We start from the raw sequence: 25,876 nt of genomic DNA on the forward strand, positions 1-25,876 counted from the left end.
GGTCGAAGGTGGGGATGGAGGCGGTGGAGGTGGAGCTTCGTGCAGACATCCCCTCGCACTCCAAACCATACTTCTGGAGTTTGCATTCTTACCGGAAATGGTAACCCTGACAGTTAAGGAGGCCGTCGCGTTTCTCGAGGTGAGATGGGTTGGCTTCTTCTTGATCCAAACTGGTGGGCTTCCATTAGATTACGTCTACTCATCCATTGGATAGCTTGAATTTGAATGCTACCAGACGGAGAGCACAACAATTTTTTTGAGTACCCATTTGATGTTTGCATATGTATTCTGTTCTGGTGGTTTGCTGCGAATTGAAGAATTTTTCTCCCTTTTTCTGGGTCTGGGTTTGGTCTGATTGTTTCTTTTTGGGTGTTATGATAAAAATTTGTTTAATAAAGCTTAGGTTTTGAGGCGGAGGAGGGAGGGTAGCAGGTGATGAGGCGGAGCTCAATGTAGATTGGGGGGAGATTTATGGGTTTGCTGCGTTTCAGAGAGGGAGAGAGAATTCTAGGTTTGAATGGGAATGAGAGAGGGAGGGAGAGAGAGAGAGAGAATTCTGGGTTTGAATGGGAGGGAGGGAGAGAGAGAGAGAGAGAGAGAGAGAGAGAGAGAGAGAGAGAGAGAGAGAGAGAGAGAGAGAGAGAGAGAGAGAGAGAGAGAGAGAGAGAGAGAGAGAGAGAGAGAGAGAGAATATAAAAATATTTTGATAGAAAAAATGAGGGATTAAGACATGAAAAGACGAAAATATCCTTCAGTTATCAGTTTCCGTAACAGAGCTAACGGCTCTAGGTACCGATCTTCGGTCGGGGTTGAAACCTCAGGTACCGTTCTGATATTTTCTGAACGTGAGATACTGAAGTTTAGAATGGAGAAAATGTCAGGTATTGTACGACGATTTTCCCTATATAGTTTATTCATTACCAGAATAGCAGTACAAGTCTAGTAAATGGCCGGAGACTGATTGTACATTTTCTTGTTTAATCGATCCTAGCAGTTTTAGCCTTTTAGGTGCTGTAATCTCCGCAATTGGTGCTAATGCAGCTGGATGTTTTCCATTCAGTAATTGTTTCTGCAAAGAAAGAACTAGCTGGTCTAAATAGAATGAAAAAAAAAGGGTTTTTGTCCATTTACACCATTTTTAGAGATTTTTTTCCCACTTACCCCACTAAGTTTTTTTAATTCCCTCTTACCCAAAATACTCTAAGGAGGTATTCCCTAATACCCCATTAAGATTTTTTTTTTGTTTTTATTACTTTTTTAATACCATTTTACCCTCACCTTTGTTACTTAGAGAGAGAGAGAAAGAGAGAGAATGGAAGAGAGAGAAACCATAGGGGACTTCGCCGGAATCCGATCACCGGCAGCCGGATTCCGATCACCGGATTCCGATCACCGGCTACCACCCACCGGAAAGTTTTTTTTGCCCCCAATAGACGTCTATTGCCCCCCAATAAAGGGGCAATAGACGTCTATCAACCATGTATTGCCCCCAATAGACGTCTATTAATCATGTATTGCCTTCCTAATAGACGACTATCAGCCATATATTACCCCCCAATAGACAACTATCAGCCATATATTGCCCCTCAATAGACGTCTATTGCCTCCCCATAGGACTTTCAGTCGCCGGAATTAGAACTAATATTTCTAAAATTAGACAAATAAAACTTTGATTAAAGAAAAAATTGAAGAGATTATATCAATTCAAAACGTCTATTGCCCTCCAATAGACATTCAATTTTTTTTTCCCTTCCATTCTGCCCCATTACTTAAAAAAAAAAAAAAATCGTTATTTGGGCACCCAAAAAATGATTTGGGCACCCAAATCCTCTTCTCCCTTCTTTCCGGTTGCAGACCCGACTACTTCCGGCGAGGCTGGGGTCGTGGATGATGTTTGTGCCATCGGAAAACAAACCGTGAATGCTGGCGACCACGGCGGTGACAGAGAGAGGAGAGAGATCGAGGTGTTGATACTCCGCCAGATCGGGTCCTCGCCGGATCGGGTTCTGCAAAAAGATGGCAGCTGGTGGTCCTATGTCGTCGACGAGCCCTATCGGAGCAGCAAAGACGACTGATGGTTTTGCAGAACGATCGGAGCAGCTAGTGATTCTGCAAAACGATCGGAGCAAAGGCCAAGAGCGTCGTGCCGGATCGGGTCCTCGCCGGATCGAGTTCTGAAAAGATGGCGGCTGGTGGTTCTGTGTCGTCGACGAGCCCTATCGGAGCAGCAAAGACGACTGATGGTTCTGCAGAACGATCGAAGCAGCTAGTGATTCTGCAAAACGATTGGAGCAGAGGCCGAGTGCGTCGTTGACGAGGCCGGGAGCAACTCGACAATGGCCTCCAGGTTATACAGTAATTTTCCGGCAATTCTGGTACCCTCCGGCATTGGAAACTCCGTCGTGGAGCAACTCGGGCTCGGAGGTGTGGGTTTTGAGTTTTCGTTGGCTTCTGGAGAGAGAGAGAGAGAGAGAGAGAGAGAGAGAGAGAGAGAGAGAGAGAGAGAGAGAGAGAGAGAGAGAGAGAGAGAGAGAGAGAGAGAGAGAGAGGCAGTTGAAGTAATTATTTAATTGAATTGAGGGCAAAATTGTCATTTAGTGTGAAATTGTGTATGTGGGAACAAAAATCTCTTGGTGGGGTAAGTGGGAAAAATTTGGCTCATTTTGGTGCTTTTGGGCAAAGACCCAAAAAAAAAACAAAAAAAATCGCAGAAGTGATCTTTGAGCTTGAAAGTCGGCCCCTGAAGTCCAAAAATATCATTTAAATGGGCTCAGCCATGTAAGAAACTTAGAGATCCAGACACCCCTTCCTTCTTCAAACACGTGGTAATTAGAAGGCTTAAACTTAAATTTTGCCAGCCCATATTTGTTAACAACAGGTTTCAATTTAATCCACCTCTCCTCTATAATTTTTTTCTTCATATAGACATTCCAAAGCTTCGACAAACCTCATTTCTATCGCTATCATCTTTTTATTTTACATCACGAAAACATAACAGGTTAGTAAAGGGTATCAAAAATTTCCTTTAATACTATTATCTGGATTTTTAAGAGTGATGCCTGAACCGACCACTCTCCCAAACCGTCCACTTGATTAAAGATATGAATGGTAGAGTCGGACTCAATCATGTTTACTTTTGCATGATGTAAGCCGTATTCATAATTTTTCTCCTTCTGGCAGGGTTGATTTTGAAGACGTGCAACACATGCGACAGCATTGGCCTTTCGGAAAAAAAAGGAAAAAAAAAATCACACACATTCAAAATTAGGTTTGTTGGTAATATTAGACTTGAGACCACTTGGAAGTAAGAATAAAGGCCCTAGGTCGCACAAGGGCAAGGGAAAACTCTAGGATTTCCTTTCTTTGTGTCTAGCAATTGAGGTAAAGTCTGGGGCTATGTAGGTTGGCTTCCCCAGTTGTACACCAATTGAGGTCTCTAGGCGACTAGAGTGGTCATGGCAAGAACTTAGATAGTTTGGAGTTTGTTTCTTTTGGCTAGGCACTTTCATAAGTGTGCGCATTTGTTTACAATGAGGGTCACCTATCATATGTTTGGCGGCTTGTGCTATTCGAATTCTATTGGTATGAGACAACCTATGATGTACGTGCTTTCTGGCCATGGATAAGTAATGAAATTATATATTTCTTAAAAAAAAAAAAAGGGCTTCATGCATTTTTGTTATTTTCACACTACCATCATTCTTGCAAGTTGCAATTCCCAAATACGTGAATGCGACTTGGGTCCATAAGACCATACGCATGATATGATAGTTCGTTGAAAACTTGCATTTATCCATTATTGGGCCCAAAACATGAATCAGGTCTGCTAGCTGAAATATTTGGGCTTCTAACAGGTCTCACTGAGCAATATTCACTAATTTAGGCAAAAGCTGTGTAAATAATTTGATTTAAAGATTTACGTAGAGTACTGTACACCATTGTCTGTTATCTTGCCATCTATTTCAGAGACTTGCAGTTGCGAGAACTTTCTGAAGATTTAGATAAAATTCAGAATCTTCGGGTCTATCTGCTGTGTGCTGTACTTTTTTTACTCGTTTGTCAAATATGGCTGCAACAAGAAGCTTCACCACCAGCTAAAACAGCCAACCAGAGAGAAAGTCCAACACTAGTCGACTGCGGCCTCCGGCCCCAATTTTCCTTACACGCGTCGCGTCCATAATAGCTTTAATTTCCAATAATTGAATTCTTAGATATTTTCCAAAAATATATTCGTCCACGACTCCACGTATGGAGTTTTGTATTTTAATAACCTTAAATCTCGTGCCCTCTTTTTGATATTTTTTTTTTCCCTCCACGTAGCGTATCATAACAGGCCCATAAAAGGGCCAAAATTTATTACAGATAAAATTGCAGTTTGTACCAATTTTAGCATTTCAGATAAATTTCCTTTTTTTCTTTTTAGACGCAAATCCCCACCCAATCCTCCATTTCCCTCCAACACTAATGTCCACTCAATTATCTCCGGCCATCATGGACAGAATTTCCTGGTGGAAACCCACTATTACTTGGATATCCCATGAAACCGACTTGAATCGTTGTTTTTGGGTTTTCAAGTGCTAAAACCTCCATTATTCCTAAACTGGGGTCTCTTTAATTACCATTTACAAAATGTTGATCTTCTTCTATAATCAGTAGCAAAATTTGATTCCTTTCTTCCCCTCCCCACCAGGGCCTTGGCCATCTCCTACGTACCAAATCTCAATGTTTCTTGGCCTAAACTGATCCAGAATTTTTCATCATATTCCTGTACAAATCAGCAACATCTGAGCTATGGAAGAAGCAAGGCAACAACAACACCAGCCAGAAAAACCCAACACACATTCGGCGCCGAGAAACATTATATTTGACAAGTATGAGATGGGAAGGTTTTTGGGCCAAGGCACATTCGCCAAAGTCTACCATGGCAGAAACCTCGCCACCAACGAAAGCGTAGCCATCAAAGTGATCAACAAGGAACACATCAAGAAAGAAGGTCTCGTGGAGCAGATCAAGCGCGAAATCTCCATCATGCACTTGGTTCATCACCCCCACATCGTCGAGCTCAAAGAAGTTATGGCCACAAAGACCAAGATCTTCTTCGTCATGGAGCACGTCAAGGGAGGCGAGCTCTTCGACAAAATAGCCAAAGGGAAGCTCAAAGAAGATGTTGCACGTAAGTACTTTCAGCAATTGATAAGCGCTGTGGATTTCTGCCACAGCCGCGGCGTTTCGCACCGTGATTTGAAGCCGGAGAATCTTCTCCTAGACGAGAATGAAGACTTGAAAGTCTCAGATTTTGGGCTGTCGGCGTTGCCGGAGCAGCATTGGAGTGACGGCATGCTGCACACGCAGTGCGGCACGCCGGCGTATGTGGCACCGGAGATTTTGAGGAAGAAAGGGTACGATGGAGCCAAGGCGGATTTATGGTCTTGTGGTGTCGTTTTGTTTGTTTTTCTTGCTGGATATCTGCCGTTTCAGGATGAGAATGTTATGAAGAGTTATAGTAAGGTTTTCAAGGCCGAGTACCAGTTTCCGCCATGGATTTCTGGGGATGCAAGGCGTTTGATAAAAAAGCTTTTGGTTGTTGATCCAGAAAACAGGGCTTCCATTTCAGAAATAATGAAAGACCCTTGGTTTCAAAAGGGTTCTTCCAATTTAACCAAGCTGAGTGAAGATGAAGAAAATGAAAAGAAGGAGAAAACTGGGGACAAAAGTACTAGTACTACTACAAATGACTCATCAGAATCCCCACCATTCTTTAATGCCTTTGAGTTCATATCATCTATGTCATCCGGCTTCGACCTCTCAAACATGTTTGAGAAGAAGAAGAGAACGGGGTCGATGTTCACCTCCAAGTGCTCTGCGGCGGCGATCAAGGCGAAGCTGCAGGCGGTGGCGGAGATGTTGAATTTCAGAGTGGTTTCTGAGAAGGAATTCAAGGTGAAATTGCTAGGGAAAGTGGAGGGAAGGAAAGGGAAGTTGGCGGTGGCGGCCGAGGTGTTTCAAGTAGCGGAGGAGGTGGCCGTGGTGGAGTTTTCGAAGCTATCCGGCGACACTCTTGAGTACACAAAGTTTTGTGAGGAGGATGTGAGGCCTGCGCTCAAGGACATTGTGTGGACGTGGCAAGGTGAGGAAAATAACTCTTCACAAAATGTAGTTGGAAATGTTTGTCAACAAAGTTGAGGTAAAATGTTACCTGTTTGTTAGATCCATAATCCTAATTAGGTTTCAGTCCAATTTTCTGTTATTATTATGGAAATTGTGACAGCTTGTTTAAGATTGTTCTGTTCTCTGTTGGAAGAGTTTGGTGTCTTGGCAGAATGGCAGGAGAGGTAGCATCTGTAATGAATAACACCAGTTTTGGATAATTCTTATCTTTCTGATGAGGCTTGAATAATTCTTGTGCTCATTCTTAGTGGTGAACATTTTTTCACTCCACTTATGATTATGAATTTTGCCATGAACTTTCAACTCCATTCATGATTTGGAGCATCATCAATTAAGGATTACATTTGCAAAAAAAAAAAAAACTAGAGATCTTTTAGCCATTCATTTGTCTGAGATGATGAACAATTCATGATCATAATTTTAATTATTTAAAAAAACCCGTTATTAGTTTGATACAGGATTATTTTTTCTTTTGTTTTTGGACATGAGATACAGATATATTACTTAATACTTTTTTATTTGATTGATTTTTCAGAGACAAATAATATTAAAAAATTAACAATTCATATCATCAATGTGTAAAGTAAAATACGTATCACATGAATGTTGCGTGAAAATAAATAAGACTCGAGAATTGTTTTTATTATCTTCTATGGACTTTGGAGTTCGGCAAAGCATTCTTCAAATAATAATAAACAATGGTTATACAAGTTTTTTTTTTTTTAATTTTAAATTATTTTTTAAGGAAGCGGTGTAAGAGCCTGAGATCGGTTTGGCTCGGCTCAGGAATGGGCCTAACCGATACCAGTCGACTCGGATCGGTTCGGGATGCCGGAATTTTATCAGGGAATATCGATTATTCCCGAAACTGATCGGTTGGATACAGTTTGGCACTAATTGGTTTCAACAGTTCTAAATGACATAAAATCCTAATTCTACGTCCAACAACGATTCACCATATTAGACCTCATATAATTCGATCATTTTACCTCAATTGGGTGATAATCCTCTCCCAATAACTTTCAAATGAGCACACAAAACCTAAAAACAAGCATCGACCTTTAAGCCAACAAAAGAAGCCATGAATACAATCAATTGAATCAAATAATCAACCAATTGTTAAAGGAAAAGCACATTATGTGCCTTCGTCAAATAAACAGACGAAGAGAGAATCAAACAATTACAAATCAAAGCTCAATCAGCATTTAGTATCATAAATGTAATTGATATTTCCGTTGTAATCTTATCCCTATATAAAGGGGTTATGAATAAAATGAGTAAACAATTTCATTTCCCATTTTACTTTTACACGTTATTAGCACGCTCAGAGCACACCCTGCCTCAGCCTCCAGACTTGAGTCCGGGCTCCCACCAGCAGCGCACGGCTCCGGCCTCGTCTCTCAGCGTTGATCACCAGCGCTTCCAGCAACCCAACAATCACCGGCGGGCCCCGTCTAAACTGACAACAATCACCAGCAGCCCACACCGGCCTCTCCTCCAGCAATCCACTGATCCCAGCAGCATCAGACCCCACCTCGACCGCAACATTGACTCAGCTCAAAATCGAAATCTGGCTACCTCGACGGCCCACTTGATCAACCGGCTTCCCAAACCACCGGCGCCGCCCTTGAGACCCACTGGTCTAGACCCAGTCCCTGCCACCGGCCGCAGATCCCTACGCTGCCCAACCACCTGCACCATCTGTAAACCAGAAAAAAAAAAAAAAGGGAAGACAGAAAACCAGAACGGAGGAAGAAGGAGAGAGGAAGAAACGCAACGAGAAGAGAAAAAAAAACAGGCCAACAAAAAGAAAAAAAAAAGTGACCCGGCCCAAAGAAAAGGACCCGGGCCAACAATCCAAAAAAAAAAAAAAGAGAGAGAAACAGGCCTTACGGCCAGACAAAAAAAAAAGTAGGCCTGCAGCCCAAAAAAAAAAAAAAGAGAGAGAGAGAAAAGCAAAAAAAAAAAAAAACAAGGCCCACTGCTGAAAAAAAAAAGGAAGCAGCCCAGTTTTTTCTTAAGCACAAAAACATCGCTACGCACGCCTGCATCAACACGTGCGTGCGCTAGGATTGTTTTATCGAAATCAAGTATGTTTTCTTTATTTATTTATTTATTTTTAACCAAGCATGTGAATTTGATTTATCTTTTCTATTTTTAAGCATGCTTTAGATTTTATTATATATGCTTTTATTATAAAATTCTCGAGCATGTTTAGTTAGGTTATATGCTTTATACAATTATCTTTAAGCCATGATTATATATTTGATTTTTGAGCATGCCATATATATCTATATAAATTGTTATATATTATTTATGAAATTTTGAGCATGTTTTTATTTTATTTACGCTTATATAAATTATATCTACGCATGCTTTGTACTTTATTATTGTTTACATTTTAATTTATGCATGATATATTCTTGCTATTATTATATAATTTGCTATGATTATGTGTAGTATATAATTTGTTGTATATTTGTGAACTTTGAGCATGCCATGTAATTTATTTTAATATATGCTACGATTTTATTTATTTATTTATTTATTACGTGCTATGATTATTACTTGTTTATAATGCCATACAAAAAGAATTGCGTATTGCCATGATAATGAAAGTTCATGCGCATTATAAATACATACTTACTGTGATAAAGTATTGTCACATAGCATCGAAAAAATGTGACCATTACGAATCTTGGTCTTGAAATCTAATTCATATTTTTGGAAAATAATTCACGTGGATGTCTTTATGACTGCGTAATTTATATCTTCCCTCTTGTTTTATGTAGATGGCTGATCCAACTCGACCTGAGTTTGACATTTTGGACTCAGAAGGACTTGAGTACCATCGTTGGGTTTCCGATATAGAAACTGCCTTTGTGGCAAAAGACTACACTGCCACCATTACTGATCCCAAAGATAATGAACTATCTAATAAGGTGAAAGCAGATGCCTTAATTTTTCTAAGGCGACATATTGATCCTAGTCTACGCTGGGAGTACCTTCAGTTAAAGACACCCAAAGCACTGTGGGATGCCTTTAAAAGACGTTTTGGGAACATTCACGATACTTTGCTCCCAGGACTGGCTGTTCAGTGGAATGGAATCCGCTTGCTTGACTATAAAAATATCAATGACTTCAACAGGGACATGTCGCGCTTAAAGGCACGTCTCAATTTCTGTGGAAGAGAAATCACAGAAGATGATATGATCTACAAGACTCTTACCATCTTTCCTAATTCAGCTTTTTATACTAGCGAACTAGTATCAGTTGGATTATGACAACAAAAGAATCACAACCTTCAATAAGTTGATAAGCCTACTGCAAGTGGCTGAGAGACAAAATAAGATTCTCTTGAATAACAATGCTAGACCCACTGGGACAAAGAAAATTTCCGAGGCTAATTATGGAAAAATGAAAGGTGGAAATAACTCCAATGCAAGGGGGTTTAGACGTGCTGATCCCTACCCACGTGGCAACCATGCACCACGTGGAAAGGGATATGGGGATCATGGAAACAAGATGCCAAAGGAAAGAGTTGACAATGAACCATGCTATAGGTGTGGATTCATTAGGCATTGGTACAAGAACTGCCAAGCAAACAACAGAGTAGCAGCCAATTACAAGAGGTATAGAGAGTCTAAAGAACAAGTGACTCACTATATGGAAGAAGGAGGTCATGACCTAAACGTCAACCTTACAGTTGCAGACTCCAATGGCAAAGAGGAACTTGCTAAGTCAATGGATGCTCTCAATCTTGACTGATCTGCTTTATTCACTTTATTTTCCAAAGACAGTTGTGAAGGCATAATGCCTCATTTTTAATTAGACTATTGTTTGGTCTTAAAGTTTATTTTCAATCATGGATTGATGAATAAGATTTCTGAACAAGACCTTGATTATCGTTGGCTTATTAATAAATTTTGAATTTTATTCTGAAGCACTGAATTTATTCAAATTTATTTACTAAACATATTTACATGGTTCGACATAGCACTATAAAGATGTAAAGCAATACATCTAGAGAAAAATTATTAGAATGAAAAGAATACCATTCTATGCAAATAAGAAATATGAGTTATATTTTCTAAATACCTCCCATTTATTTGTAGGAATGAATGGAGGAGAACTTGAGTGCTTAATTGATAGTGGGACTACCCACACAATATTAAGAAATAGGCAATTATTCATTGAACTAATAGCCTATAATTCCTCTGTGACTACGATGATTGGATTATCACAACTAATAAAAGGGGGGGGGGGGAACTGCCAAATTTTTGCTGCATAATGGCGCAACATTTCAAGTCACAGACGCTCTATATGCACCAAGAGCTAATCGAACCTTGTTAAGTTTCAAAGATATTTGTGCCAACGGTTATCATGTAACAACACACCGTGAGAATGGAACTGAATACCTTGATATTAACTCTAATAAATGTGGAAGGAAACGCATTTTAGAGAAACTTATGAGTCAATCTAGTGGACTGTACCTCACTACGATTTGGATCATTGAATCCTATATGGTCACCAACAATGAAATGTGGGACCCTGACTCATACAAGCTTTTGCATGACCGCCTATGGCACCAAGGTCATGACATGATGATCCGTTTTTTTTAAAAGAACTCACACGAACATCCCTTCTTTCGAGTGAAAAATGAGAGAAAAATCTGCCACACTGCAAGGTGTCGATTCTAGTATTGCTCAAATGCAGTCATTGCCTTCTGAAGTACCAGAAACACTACCTCCCTCCCATTATGCCTCATTGACAATTTCAAAGGCACATCACTCGTTTTGCAAAGCCTGCTCTTTAGCAAAAACAGGATCGAGACCTTCCTATGCTAAAGCTACAAAACAAAACATTCCATTCTTACAAAGGATACAAAGAGATGTCTGTGGACCTATCCATCCAGAATGCGGACCATTCAAGTATTTTATGGTTCTGGTGGATGCTTCGACAATCTGGTCACATGTTGTTTTATTGTCCACAAGAAATGCTGCAATACTCCTAGCACATATTATACGTTTAAGGGCTCACCACCATGATCACCCTATCAAGTCTATAAGGCTTGATAATGCTAGAGAGTTTACATCAAAAGCATTTGATGATTATTGCATATCTATTTGGATCTATGTAGAACATCATGTACCCCATGTGCATACACAAAATGGTCTCGCAGAAGCCACCATCAAAAGGCTACAGATGGTGACTAGGGCATTGGTTATGCGCACCAACCTGCCTATATCTGCATGGGGTTAAGCAATATTACATGCAGCTTTACTTATTCGTTTCAGACTCACTGCTAGCCAACCATTTTCTGCGTACCAGTTGGTAACTGGATATGAGCATGACACTTCACACTTACGCATATTTGGTTGAGCAGTATATGTGCCTATTGCGCCCCCACAGCGCACCAAAATGGGTCCGCAGAAACGATTAAGTGTTTATGTTGGATACGAATCCCCAACAATTATCCACTATTTGGAACCCTTGACAGGCGATCTCTCTACCGCTAGATTTGAGGATTGTCACTTTGATGAGACAGTCTTCCCGTCGTTAGGGGGAGATAGGAAAAAGGATTTTCCAAGGGAACGACAGGAATTGTCGTGGTTTGTCCCCACTCTGTCTCATCTTGATCCCCGCACTTCATAAAGTGAAAGTGAAAGTGAAGTGAAAAGAATAATCGATCTTTAGAACGTAGCAGATTCGATGCCTGATGCGTTTACTGATATCGTAAAAGTGACGAGATCACATATACCAGCTGCAAATGTGCATGCAAGGTTAGAAGTCCCCAACAAGGGGCACGGTGCCACAGATAGAGGCACTGCAACCGCACTTAGTGGAGGTGTGGTTGAGGCCGTGGCTCCCCAAGGAAGAGGGGGAGGTCACTTGGTTCGATTGACACTCACCCAAGGAAAAAGAGGGTGAGTAAGGCACAAACCAATCATCAATGTATAGAATTCCTCTCATGAGATTATCTCTGACTATAGTTATGTCCATGAATCAATACTGGAGGACGCTCCGATGTTTGAAATGATTCCAGAGAACAAAGAAATCTCAAAGGATTACGAGAGTACGTATGAGTTGATAGAAAGATCTTCCATACACATTGATGATATATACTGTTGCTCAAGGAATCATAGAGCACGATGATATCGAACCACGCTCTGTTGAAAAATGTCAACAAAGAGTAGATTGGCCTAAATGGAAAGAATCAATCCAGGTAGAATTAGATTCTCTGATAAAAAGACAGGTATTTGGTCAGGTAGTGCTAACCCTACCAAGTGTAAAGCCTGTAGGACATAAATGAGTCTTTGTCAGAAAGCGTAATGAGAAGAATGAAGTCCTGAGGTACAAGGCTCGCCTTGTGGCGCAAGGTTTCTCACAATGCCCTGGAATTGACTACGAGGAGACATACTCTCCCGTAATGAACGTTATAACGTTCTGCTACTTAGTTAGCTTAGTAATTTCCGAAGGACTGGAAATGCAGCTCATGGATGTGGTTACTGCATGTCTCTATGGAGATCTAGATTCAGAGATATATATGAAAAGTGCCTAATGGCATTACATTACCCAAGTCAAGTGACTCTAAACCACAGAGTGCGTTTGCAATTAAGTTGAAACGCTCACTTTACGGATTGAAACAATCCAGACGGATGTGGTATACCCGTCTAAGTGACTTCTTGATTGGGAAGGGATATAAGAACGATGAATTATGCCCCTGCGTATTCATAAAGAAAACAAGTTCCGGACTTGCAAATTGTAGTAGTATATGTCATAACTGGTACTCTTGATGAAATAAGAGAAACCGCGAGCTACTTGAAATCCGAATTTGAGATGAAGGATCTTGGGAAAACTCGATTCTATCTAGGTCTTGAACTAGAACACCGAGTTTGTGGAATATTAATCCACCAGTCTGCATATGTCCAAAAGTCAGGCGATATAACATGGACAAAGCACATCCTGCTAGCACTCCCATGATCGGTCAAAGTTTGGATGCAAGGAAAGATCCATTTCGTCCAAAGGAAGATGACAAACAAGTGTTGGGAGCTGAAATTCCCTATCTAAGTGCAATATGCGCATTATTGTACTTAGTCCAATTTACTCGACCAGACATTGCATTCTCAATGAACTTGTTAGCTAGATTTAGCTCAGCGCCAACGCAGCGTCCATGGAATGGTATCAAGAACATTTTCAATACCTAAAAGGAACCATTGACTTGGGACTATTCTTTCCCTACAGAGAGACAAGGGGGACCGCAGATGGAACTGTAATCCCTAAAGGAAATGTTGATGGCGAAAACACCACTCACTACACTAAAACGCCAAAAGACGTTTTGGTCGGTTTTGCTGATGCTGGATACGTATCTGACCCACATATCGTTCCCAAATTGGTTATGTATTTACCAATGGGAACACAGGGATATCTTGGAGATCAACCAAGCAAACCTTTGTGGCTACCTCCTCGAACCACTCAGAGATCATTGTTCTACATGAAGCGGTTCTTGAGTGTGTATGGTTAAGAACTATCATTGCATATATTCGAGGGACTAGTGGTTTGAGCTCTACCACTGAAGAGCCTACTTGCATTTACGAACACAATCCAGCTTACATCGAACAGATGAAGCTAGGTTATATTAAGGGTGATAACACAAAACACATATCGCCAAAGTTGTCCTACAATCAGCAACAACAGACTCTCCTCAAGATTCAAATGAATCAAGTACGGTCTGAGTAGAATGTGGCAGATTTGTTCACCAAATCATTGCTTAAGGACACATTTGAGAAACATGTGAAAAGCATAGGAATACGAAGACTTTCCAAACTCCCTAGATTAATGTAAGTATCAGGGGGAGGTGTAGACGTCAGGGGGAGTCTAACACACACATGTCATTCTCAAATGTAAAAGGTGCGTTGTGCTCTTTTCCTTCGACCAAGTTTATTTTTGTCCCACAGGGTTTTTATTGTTACTTGGCAAGGTTTTTAGTGAGGCAACAACTCATGCACCATTTCGTCTTTGACTTGGCACAAGGGGGAGTGTTAAAGTAAAAGCACATTATGTGCCTTCGTCAAAGAAACAGACAAAGAGAAAATCAAGCAATTACAAATCACAGCTCAATCAGCATTTAGTATCATAAATGTAATTGATATTTCCGTTGTAATCTTATCCCTATATAAAGGGGTTATGAATGAAATGAGTAGACAATTACATTTCCCATTTTACTTTTACACCAATTTTTTTTTTAATTTTTTTTTTTTTATCACAAACTTCAATCAAACCCCTACACTAAACCTAAAACCTCAACAAACACAAAGTGCATCATAATAGCCCTATCATCTTTACTACAATACACTGAGCTTGCATTTCAATTGGCATCAATTTGCTACCAAAGTCCAAAAGAAACAAAGATGATAAAAACGAAAGCAAAACCAGAAAAATCTTATCACAAAAGGTTCAAAATTTCACGCCAACCAAACCAAAACTAGCAGGAAAAAAAAAACTAAATACAATTCCACCCAAAAGCAGCTCTAACTTCATATGACTCACCACAAAACCCTAATTTAAGCCATTTCAACACCTCCCAAGCCTCAATTGGCACCAATCAAACACAATTCACTACCACTACAAAACCACAAACAAACACAAGAACACCAAATCGACCTTGAACCCCAAATTCACCACAGAATTCAGTTTCGGTACCAATTGCATGTTTGCATAAGTGCATATAGTAGAAACTATTCTAACTTAATATTACATGGCAATGTCCACAGACCACAGACCATATAGCAAATTAAATTCAGTTCAGTAGCAGAAATCAGAAAGCAGAAACTAGTTCAATAGCAAATTGAAAAGTCAAAAAATGAAAACTGAAAGCCTAAGGAGTCCATGCTTACTGCAGAAAGCAGAAAGTCAGAAACTGATCACCATCAAGTCATCAACTGTTTTCTGAATCATCAGACATCATTTCTTCATAATCATCTTCATTGACTTCAATAACTTCATCTTCAGTTTCAGTACCATTCTTTCCCTTAGCTTTTAGAGGAAGACAAGAGCTTGAAGAGGTTGAGGTTACATGATCTACATACCAAAATACAAAACACAAGAAACTGATATCAGAATGTAAAACATAATTGTAAAAACTAAAACATAAAACACAAACACAAATAGATAAAAATTTTTACCTTTCTCACACTTTTCATAGAACTCATAACCTTTTGTCACTCCCCTGATTTTTAACACAAATAAAAATCAATATACAATTTCATAATTATACATGCGTGATTGTTCAGTTATCAATACAATTTACCTAGAAACTTCTCCCTTAACCTAAGTACATATTGATGCCCTGAAACCAACTATGTCAATATTGACCTGCCCCACAGAGTCATATATTACATAAGCTTATGAATTAAATTATCATCACAAAATAAAATGTAAATGCTCCTCAGAGCTTATTACATAGCAGAAGTCATACAATGGCAAAGCCAACAAAATTTGCTTCCTATCCGTTCTGCTGCCAACAAGCTACCTCATTTTCCGCCACGATTACCCTAACCTGCAGGATTAACCTCTACACCATTGAATAGTGCACCGGATTGCCACACAACAAACCTGGTAAGCTTATGAAAGCTCGTATGAGTAACTCATGAACATCAATCAACAACTCACACAAATCAACTTAAGGAAAAAATTCAACCATGATTCCTTCTAACATTCCATATCCTTTCCATCGAAGGGACAACTTCAGTCAGCGCTATGACAATGTTCTATTTGCAAACTTAACCATCAATAAGCAAATCAAGTCTCATTTAGACAATAAAAGAAAGAATACTATCGGAACTCTCTTTCAAACTACATACTTATGAGTCTCCAGCAATCTCGACCGTTACCCCCATAAGCTATAATGGCAGACAAACTAGAGTTCTAACTGAAATAGTAACCACTAGTCCAGCCAAAGACGTGATTACTAATTTCCTGCCTTGGTCACCATCTGTGACGTATGATTTTCAGACCCCATCTGGTCTTAGAATCAAACGTTAAGGTCACCATCTGCGACCTGTCACCATCTGTGACATATGATCTTCAGACCCCGTCTAGTCTTAAAATCAAACGTTAAGTAAGTCGCACCCGACCTAAAAACGTTACAAACAACTAGTTTCGGTTTTCCCCATCCTTGCTCACCATCTGTGGCTCTTGATACAAGGACCAATACATTTAAAATAAGTCATGCTTGACTCAAAAATGTAACATCAAACTCAATACTTTTCAAACAATAGAAAACATCTTTTTCCACAATATTGTTTCCCTAAAAGTCGCCTTCAACAATAATATGAACACAATCATGCATATTATTCCATCACATATCACTCACAAGAATATATATATATTTCACATATATATATATATATATATATATATAAACGTAGTCATTCGCTCAGGAATGCCTATTAATACCAACTATAGTTTGCAGTTAAACAAATAATGCCCAAACAATAATGGTAACTCCGTTCGTAAATGAAGATTGTGAGATTACTCACCTCGAAACTCCCGTTGCATCTTCAATATAGAACAAAGCAGCCGATCCACAAAATAATGGTCCAAAAATACTTCGTCAAGTACCTAAGGAAATACAAACTTGATTCAGTCAACAAATCACAATTAAATAAAGTTCGAATCCCCAAATCGAACTAAAATATCAAAGTAACGACAATTGAGGCGAAACAACTTCCGAGACCTCCCAAAGTCTCCAGAATACTTCTACGATGGGTGTGTCCAAACCGCAAGTTGATCGGACATTCGAGTCATCACGGATCGAATAAATCAATCGGTATGAAACTGTAAAAAATCATAACAATTTCATATATACTCCAAAAATTGCGTATTATATATCAAAACGCTTGTATCAATGAGTAGAAGATATATAATACCAGAAACAGTCCCTTACACAGCCAAAACGCCGCCACAGGCTGTGGCGCATCGCTGCAGGCCAAAACTCAATATTTCACAAAACTTCCAACATCAAAGATGTTCATCTCAGCATGCTTATCAATTTTTATAACAAGCACGAAGTCAGAAACTAAGCGTAAATGGTCAAAAACTACCTCGCAAGCCTTGAATTGTTGTTCAATCCGAGTTGGACCAAGTTTCACGTGAATCGATCCAAACAACCACCACAAATAGATCTAGGAGGCTGCTACGAGCTCCCCAAGCCTGGTTTGAAGCTTCCTTGACGTCAGAGATAGGAGAACTGATCGGGTCTTAATACACAGATTTTCGTCACCTTATAGTGCGACCACCGTCGAGAATTGCTGCTAGATGATGTCAGAAGGACAACCAGAGCAAGGATACAAGTCGATCTGGAAGGTTTTGGCCGCCGGAGCTCGCCTGAAAAGCCAGGTCGGGTCAGCCAGGTTTTCTTCGATACTGAAGGTATCAGTCGAGAGAGAAGAGAAAGGAAGGAGAATTTCCGGAAATGGAAATTGGAATTATGAGATAATTTTCGGAAATCCTCTATTTATATCAAAATGAAAACATTTTCCGAAAGCCATAACTTCCTCATATGAACTCCGATTGACTCGTTCCGCATGTCCACGAACTCGTATCGACGTGCTATATAATTTCGTGAAGGAAGTTTGAGAAGAATCCCAATGTATAAAAAGTCACTACTAGAATTTTGGCCTTTTACATCGGCCAAAAACCGATGTTAAACAAAAAACCATCCGATGTCTTAGTGGGTGATGTTAAAGATCACGAACAAAAAGACATCGGTCAAAAACCGATGTCCAGATCAACAATAGACATCGAATAAGCTTATGGAACCGATGTAAAACAGTTATTATGATAACATATTAGTGTGTTTAGATATTGTTAAACCTTCATATTTTGGCATTTAATGCTTAATGAAGTATAGGTCCAATAGCATAAATATTCATTTTAACATCGTCACTCATATTAGAAACGATGTTTATTATGGTATCAGACATCAGATTATTTTCATTTTGCCTGCCGTTTGTGAGGTTCACACATATTTTCCATATATCCTACTATTTAAGATTCAATCTACATTTCTTAGTATATAATAAACGATGTGCATTATTATAATAAACATCGTTTCCTTTTATGGAGCGATGTCCATTTTACTATTAGACATCGTTTCCCAAATTGTGAATCGATGTCTACATTGATTCCGGACATCGTTTCTCAAATTGTGAATCGATGTCCGCATTGATTCCAGACATCATTTCCCAAAGTGTGAATCGATGTCCGCATTGATTCCAGACATCGTTTCCCAAATTGTGAATCGACGTCCGCATTGATTCCAGACATCATTTCCGAAATTGTGAATCGATGTCCGCATTGATTCCAGACATCGTTCCCTGTAGTTTACATCGACGTCGATTAGTTTTTTAAACATCGCTTCTTACTAAATACGTCGTTATCCATGAAAAATGAGACATCGATTTTAGTTTCGAAACTGATGTATTATGTCTTTCTGGACATCGTTTTGTAGTTTAACACTGATTTGAAACATGTGTATATACATCATATCTTTTATATGAGATGATGTCCAAGAAATTAATTATAGCTGCTAAAATGCTTGTAATCCACATTCAACAACATGACATTCTGAATTAATTGAATATGGGGCATTGCATTAATTTCTGTCGAACAGCAGAATTGTTAATAGTTTCAAAAATAGGGAAAAACACCCCAACCTACATCAAGGCTAGCCCAAAATAGACCATTGCAATAACTATATGCAGTTTAGTTCACCTGCAACTGTACAACGTTCTACTTCAAAATGATTCTACAAAATCTAGCTAGCCTTACTCAAAATCACTTTGGTAGAGTCAGCATCTATAGCAAAGTCTGCAAATAGTCAGCTACTTCAATGCGGACCTCGTCAAGTTCATCTTGGGTGTATACTTTCCGAGTCTTCACTGCCCACTATGAATATATTCAATAACATAAGTCATAATCTGCCCACTATAAAATCTGCCCACATAAGTCATAATCTGCCCACTATAATTAAACCAAAGTTTCCATCATAATGCATATACCTTGGTCGGAAATGAAAGCGTGTCATCATTTATAATGTCCTTCACGTTCAGTAATAAGTTAATAAAAATATAAAGGCAACAGGTAGCCATATGTAAGAGAAACTTACATAGTTCCTGCAACTCTGGTGCTAATGTGGGTATTCTCTTCTTCGTCAAGCTTGGCCAAACCAAAGTCTGAGATCTTAGCGTTAAGGTCTTGGTCCAGTAATACACTAGAAATGACGCCCGCGCGTTGCTGCGGGGTGTTCAATGTTTAACTACAGTAAACATGAAAATTTGAAACATGCTATAAGTAACCAAAGTATTTCTTACAGTTACAGATTTGAAGACATACATATTGAAACAAAATAGTTAGGCTTAGAATAAACTATTTTACGTCAAAGTACGCACCAAACCTCAGATCACTATGTAGATACCTCAAGAAAGAATTCAGTATATTCTATTAACGAAAGATAAGCAACTGCATGTATGCAACTTATTGAATTGCTGAAGCAAAGGATGTAGTTTTGTAGCTAACACAACCAATACTTTGCAATGTGGAAGTTGTCAATCAATGTGAAGTGGAGATTGACCTGCTTGATAAAGAGATTATTGTTAGAAAAAGGATTTATCGCAGTCTTGGTAAGGTAAACAAAGGTAGTAACTAAATTTAATCATAATTACCTTTGAGCTGTATTAGTAATGTGCTTTTAAATTCTGAAACAGCCTTCTTTTGTGCACTATAGTTATGGCCTGAAAACAAACATATAAGTTACTCATATCAAATATGAAGAGGAAGACAGAATTACAGGTATAGTAATTATATAAGAAGAAAGGGTGTCCAGATCAAGAAGCAAATCAGAATAAAAGTATAACAATAGAAAATCAAAATCAGGCGAAATAAGCTGATAAAGAAGCAGTTGCAGGATTGCAACCCACAGGTTCTTTGTGATGCCCCTGCACACAAATGCTGTTAGCAGTAATTGCAGAAGGAAAACATTACAAATGATGTTGGCAAACTAGCCAAAGGGGAAATACTAAAAAAAAGATACTTGCCAATGCCATATCTCCTATAATTTTTTTTCATTGAGCTAGCCTGTTACAAGTTGAAGTCCAAATGCAAAAGATGATAAGATAAATTAGAGCAATACTGCTATGAGAAAACTATCTGCCAGTATTATTACAACCTAAGAAAAAAGTGGTAGCTGCTACTTCCCTCAAGGTAATGACCAAAGGTAGGCATTCAGGCACTGCAACAACTAGAATGGTAACTTGAATGATTCTAAAATTGTCAAAGAGGCCAACATAAAACATAAAACCTAACAAGCATCCAGAAACTTCACTTACAGCAATGGTGAAAATCTTTACACCTCCATATACAGCCTTAAGAAAGCTAGTTTTGTCCGTATCAAATTCTAATCTCGCAGAGTATCTGAAATTTCAAATAACAGTGTAGCTGATAAGATTATAAACAATATATTTAATAGCATATAGATTATTCTTTTTAATAAAAGGATATATTATTAAATGATGACATATTACTTGATCAACAAAATAATCAGCACCAAAGCAGCTACTGAAAGCCCAATTATGCCTATAAAAGTTGCAAGTCCATTTAAGTGCACCTATCCCAGACCACAAATAGATAACTTTCAGCTCTAAGGGGATTTTCCAAAATTAAAGAACAACATTTACAAAATAATATGCAAGAACCTGTAAAGGAGCTTCTTCACCGGTATCCTCAGAGATACTTGCCATCAACAATCCCCATCCTGTATTGCTTCCAACACTCATTACCTACAGATAGACAAAATGTTGATCAACGGGTGGTATAAAAGAAACTTGATACAGGAAACTCATTGTCACATCTTAGGACAAATTCCAGAAAACATGACTTATTGTAGCATTGTATGACAAATTCCAGAAACATGACTCGTTATCAAAATGAATCAGAATCCACAATCTAAAGTTAGTCCTATTTTATAAATGTTCATAGTAGCAATCAAACGAATTGATGGTAGCAGCAGCAAAGGGACAGATTTTGTGAATACGGAGTATATCTACACCCTTGCATCTAAATCCTAATGTTAGTATCTGCAGTCCTGAGTCTAATAGGATTAAAGTAAAAACACCTGCAAACCAATGTTTTTGACTTTTGGATCTAAGCTCCCCAGTGCCTCTATGCTAACTATAATATAAAATTAAAATAAAATAAAATAAATAAAAATAAAAATAAAAACCCAATACTTTAATGAGTAGCAGAGAAACAGATGGATCTACAAATTTGGCAGACTCTGAACTATCCATTTCCCTTCATCCAACCTTTAATGATATAAAAGGCAAGGATGTTCCAGAGCCCCTTGTAACAAAGTCAAAGGAAGACATTAGGCATGCTTATTTAAAGATAGATGTTTATATATTTTCAAACAAATTAGACAACTTCTAAGTTTGCCTGAGTTGTTTTATCTTATAGTTCTTCTAAGTTCCTTAACTTTTGTGGACCTTGGGTCTACAGATCGTAATATATTGACTTTCCAAAATCCTCCAGATCTCAGCTTGTCTTAATAAAGTTCCTTTCTTCTCAAATCACAAATATATATATATATATATATATATATATATATATATATATAAATATTGTCTGAAAAGAAAAACCAGTGTTCTTAATTCTCTTAGATCACCAAATGAAAATTTTACCAGCATGGTACCGACTCCATCAGCTATTTTGCAACCAGACATTAAGAATGGTGCATTTGGACCCTTGAGAACCTGAAAGAGACGGCGCTTAAGAATTATAAGAATCTAACAATCAGATAGTTAAATTACTCCAAGGTATATCACTCACAATTTTGCTCTCTCCAGTCATACTAGATTCATCAATAGCAAGAGAATGACCAGTAATAGCATCCAAAAAAAAACAAAACAAACACATAGAACCTAAAACCATTTTACTGAACAGATTCTTTTGTCGTTTTCAAAGAAGGGATACTTAATGAATAGGTATACTTAATGAATTTAAACTCCTCACGAAAATCCTTCAACACTGTATAAACATGTCGAGAAATCAAAAGCTCTCACCTCAACTGTGGTCTCTCTGTTTTCTTCATCAAAGACTTGTTGAATATCCTTGAGTGCATCTGCAAACTTTTCTTTAAGCACTCGTTCAATCCCCATTTTCATGGTGGTTATTGAGCTAGGACAGCTTCCACAAGCCCCTGTTTCAATATTTCAGGTCAATTCCTTTAAATTACAGATTCTCATTACCACAAACTAAAACTAAAACATTAAATTTATTTCATAATCAAATTACATGTATGATTTGGAATTAACAGAACCCAAAACTCAGAATTGGGAAAACAAAACAGAAATGAAATCCCACCTTCGAGCTTGAGAGAAACGACGCCGTCTTCGACGGACACAATGTCGACGTTTCCACCATCATTGATGGTCTAGGGGCAGACGTCCTCGAGAACCAAGTCAATGTTGGGAACTGTGAGCTCAAATTGCTTGGCCGAGTAGAGTCCCGGAGAAGCAGAAGAAGACTCGGCAGCAGCGCTTGCGTTCGAAGCTCTAATGGCTGAATATAGAACGATTCTTCTTTGAGGAGCTAGACGGCATCGTTTTACAAGCATAAGTTGTGGGGATTGATGGGATTTCGCTGGGATTTGAGAAGAAGGAATTGGGGTTTTGGGCAACCAGGAGAAATCAGAAGGAACTAAATACCCACCGAAAGGATTTGCATCCAAATCCAGGACTTAATTTATCAAACCATGAATAACCCAAATTAAAACCAAACGGAGAGGGTTTTAGAGAGAGAAAGTGTGTGTCTATGAGAGAGAGAGAGAGAGAGCTTGCTTGCGGAGGCAATGGCGCAGGAGAGACGTACAGTAGCAGGAGTGAGCGGAGGAGAGGGAGGCGGTGGTGGCTGTGAAAAGAGAGGGAGAGAGGAAGGAGGAGAGGGCTAGGGTTTCGGGGAAGAGCCAGAGAGATGGGTCACCGTTCTTTCGGAGATAAAGTGAGAATGAAATGGGCGGCCAGAGAGAGTGGGAAAACTGACCTAAGTGTGAGGGAAAGGAAAATTTTGTTTCCCCCCTTTGAAACTTTTAACTTAGACTTTTCCGCGTTTTTTTAAATTTTCAGAATCAAATCGTAGACATCGGTCAACAGTAAAAATCGATGTCAGTAATATGCATAGAAATCGGTATTTGAGGAATCGATGTTAATGACATTTTTTTACATCGCGTGTATTCCTCACCGATGTAATTGTCATGATGTCTAAGGCCAAAATTCTAGTAGTGAGTCAAACTTCACACCACCTCTAAACTGTGAAATTCAAATAATTATACGTACGAAAATTATTCCAATTCACATACAACTTACGAATAAAGCACAATAACAATTATTCGCACAACTGGTCCATTATTAAATACCAAAATTAAATAACGAAAATACAGGTCATCACATCTTTGATGCATGATGCATCTTCTATGCAGCTAATATCATTCCCCCTCAACCAACTTTGTAGACAAATCAATGCTTCCACAGATTTAAGAGTTAATGAACTCCTAAAGTTGTCGATTACTCTCCCTTTGGTACTAAAAGCAGACTTTGAGGCAACTGTCAAAACTTGAGTAACCAACACATCTTTGGCTATTGCTACAAGCATAGGGTACTTGGGTCCATTGATCTTCCACCATAACATAGTTGGGAACTCAAACCCTTCCTTCTCATTTGTGAATTCAAGAGGGTCTAGCATGTTTTTGTCTACTTCATGTGAAACCACAACCTCATCAAGATCAGAAACTACTTTTCTCCAATCATTGATGTAATTTTGTCTTTCTTTGCTATCAGTACTTGTTATAGTGCTTTGTGAAGATGAGCTTTCAACCTCTGTTTTACCTCTTTTCTTTGCAGCTTTGGTGCATACTCTTCATACAGGGACATCAACACATCACGTAACTCCTTCGTTTTATTCTGCACATCTTCCAATTCAAAACCTTCTTTTGTCAATAGATGAGTTACATGCCTTAGCTTGAATCTAGGATCAAGGATCAGCTCCATAAACAATAATGGATTCAAATCCTTCAAGGCACCATAATACTTGATGAATTTGGACCTCATATTTGCTGCCATATCAGTCAAAACCTTCTCAGTGTCTGAACCTGTTGTCATTTCAGGTTCTATGAAGAGCTTGCTAATCTCGATTTTGATTGACAACACATCATGAAAAGTGGTATGGATTGTGGGACGATTACTTGCACTAACTCTTAGAGTAACTTCGTAGAACACCCGAAGAAACTGCACAAACACTTCTGCCTTATCCCATTCATCATCGAATGGAGGTCGTACTCTAGGCCTCTTGCTTTTGCTTGGAACTAAATTTCCTTCCTCATCATACTCTTCCTCAAGCTCTTTGAACTAGGCTGAAAAGCAGCTGTTCGATTGCTCCTTCATCCTTGCAAAGGCTGCTTTGAACTTCAAGCCAGCTTCCAACATTATGAATGTTGAATTCCACCTCGTGGGAACATCCATAACAACCAAGCCTCTGCAAGGAATCTATTGCTGTTCTACACACGCCTTAAAGCTATCCAACCTTGATGGTGAAGACTAGAGGTGGGAAACGGGCCGGCCTGGCCCATTTTAAGAGGGCCTAGTCGTGCTTCGTGTTGTGCTTGGGCCGGCCCATTTATTATCGTGTCGGGCTCGTGCCAGCCCATTTACTTAAACATTAAGCCCGGTCCGGCCCATGGCTTGAGCCCATATCGTGCCAGGCCAATAAACGGGCCGTGCTCGTGCCTACCTATTGTAAAGCACGATTTTAAAATCTTAATTTGAATAAATAAAATATAATTTTATTTAACTATTTAGAAAATTCAAATAAATTAAGTTCGACAATGTTTTTCTCAATCTTAGCTTTTTAAGATTAGTTTTCTAATAATTTTTTATATTCCACTACAAGAAAAAAAGAAAGAAAAAAAAATAACTCAAAATATATTGCTTTTAGTCTATTATTGTGATATTAATCTTTATTAATATAATGAACATTTAAATAATGAAGATTTAGTATCATATTATTCTTTCCTTCATTCTATAGTTGTATTAAGGTGCGGCTATTGCCACCCTATCATTTTCTTAGTTCACCCTACAAACATTTGAATTATTGAAAGATTATATTACCCAAGTGTAAAATGACTAATAAGTATATTAATTTTCTAAAATCCAAATATGTAAGAAAAAATAAATATATAAGTAATTAATTAAATACAAACACTACTTAATTTCTCATTGGATAGAATTAGGCCTCGTCAACGGGCCGGGCCGGGCCGGGCCTACTTACATTTTTAAATAATGACGGGCCGGGCCGGGCCGGGCTTCCTTATAAATCATAAGATCCAAGCCCATCAATATAAGGCGGGGCCTCGCGGGCTTTTTCGGGCCGGGCCGGGTAGCCCATCATTTTTCGGGCCGGGCCGGGCTTTTCTATAATGTGAGTTTCAGAAACCATTTTATTATGCAATATTTAGCTTCGTCCACAACAACTAATTTTACACAACCTCATTCAACTAATAACTAATTGATAAGGTCTTGTCTAAAATGGATATAAGATATCCTGCTTCTAGAATCTAGATCATCACAGGTCATATTAAGGATGCTATTTATTTCCT

At 38.7% G+C, this 25,876-nt stretch overlaps 2 protein-coding genes, 1 long non-coding RNA gene and 1 pseudogene across 3 annotated transcripts; 1 reads left to right on the forward strand and 3 right to left on the reverse strand.

Annotated features, from left to right (window-relative positions):
• The first annotated feature begins 4,357 nt into the window (after positions 1-4,357).
• On the forward strand, positions 4,358-6,442 carry LOC112187954 (CBL-interacting serine/threonine-protein kinase 25). Its single transcript, XM_024326935.2, has one exon. It carries the CDS (start codon positions 4,792-4,794, stop codon positions 6,181-6,183), a length of 1,392 nt encoding a protein of 463 aa, XP_024182703.1. The 5' UTR covers positions 4,358-4,791; the 3' UTR covers positions 6,184-6,442.
• Positions 6,443-18,888: 12,446 nt separating this feature from the next.
• Positions 18,889-19,279, reverse strand: LOC112190458. The gene is made up of 2 exons (XR_002932413.1): positions 19,233-19,279; positions 18,889-19,119 (listed from the first exon to the last, which is right to left on the reverse strand). It is a non-coding gene; the product is annotated as an uncharacterized LOC112190458 (long non-coding RNA).
• A 1,029-nt stretch (positions 19,280-20,308) lies between these two features.
• Positions 20,309-21,915, reverse strand: LOC112190315 (calcium-transporting ATPase 9, plasma membrane-type-like). Its single transcript, XM_040513874.1, has 4 exons — positions 21,909-21,915; positions 20,925-21,008; positions 20,754-20,836; positions 20,309-20,643 (listed from the first exon to the last, which is right to left on the reverse strand). Exons 1-4 carry the CDS (start codon positions 21,912-21,914, stop codon positions 20,376-20,378), a joined length of 441 nt encoding a protein of 146 aa, XP_040369808.1. The 5' UTR covers position 21,915; the 3' UTR covers positions 20,309-20,375.
• Positions 21,916-22,235: 320 nt separating this feature from the next.
• LOC121048886 lies at positions 22,236-23,262 on the reverse strand (annotated as a pseudogene).
• Positions 23,263-25,876: the final 2,614 nt, after the last annotated feature.

This window comes from Rosa chinensis, chromosome 2 (assembly GCF_002994745.2).
Source record: "Rosa chinensis cultivar Old Blush chromosome 2, RchiOBHm-V2, whole genome shotgun sequence".
NCBI lineage: Eukaryota > Viridiplantae > Streptophyta > Magnoliopsida > Rosales > Rosaceae > Rosa > Rosa chinensis.

Bases quoted from the DNA above. Each gene is read 5' to 3' on its own strand.
- LOC112190315 (XM_040513874.1), bottom strand. The intron at 20,837-20,924 runs GTTCTTGCATAT...GGTCTGGGATAG, and splicing joins GTGAAGAAGCTCCTTTACAG to GTGCACTTAAATGGACTTGC. The intron at 20,644-20,753 runs GTAATATGTCAT...TTGAAATTTCAG, and splicing joins CTGATTATTTTGTTGATCAA to ATACTCTGCGAGATTAGAAT.
- LOC112187954 (XM_024326935.2), top strand. From the start codon at position 4,792: ATGGAAGAAGCAAGGCAACAACAACACCAGCCAGAAAAACCCAACACA.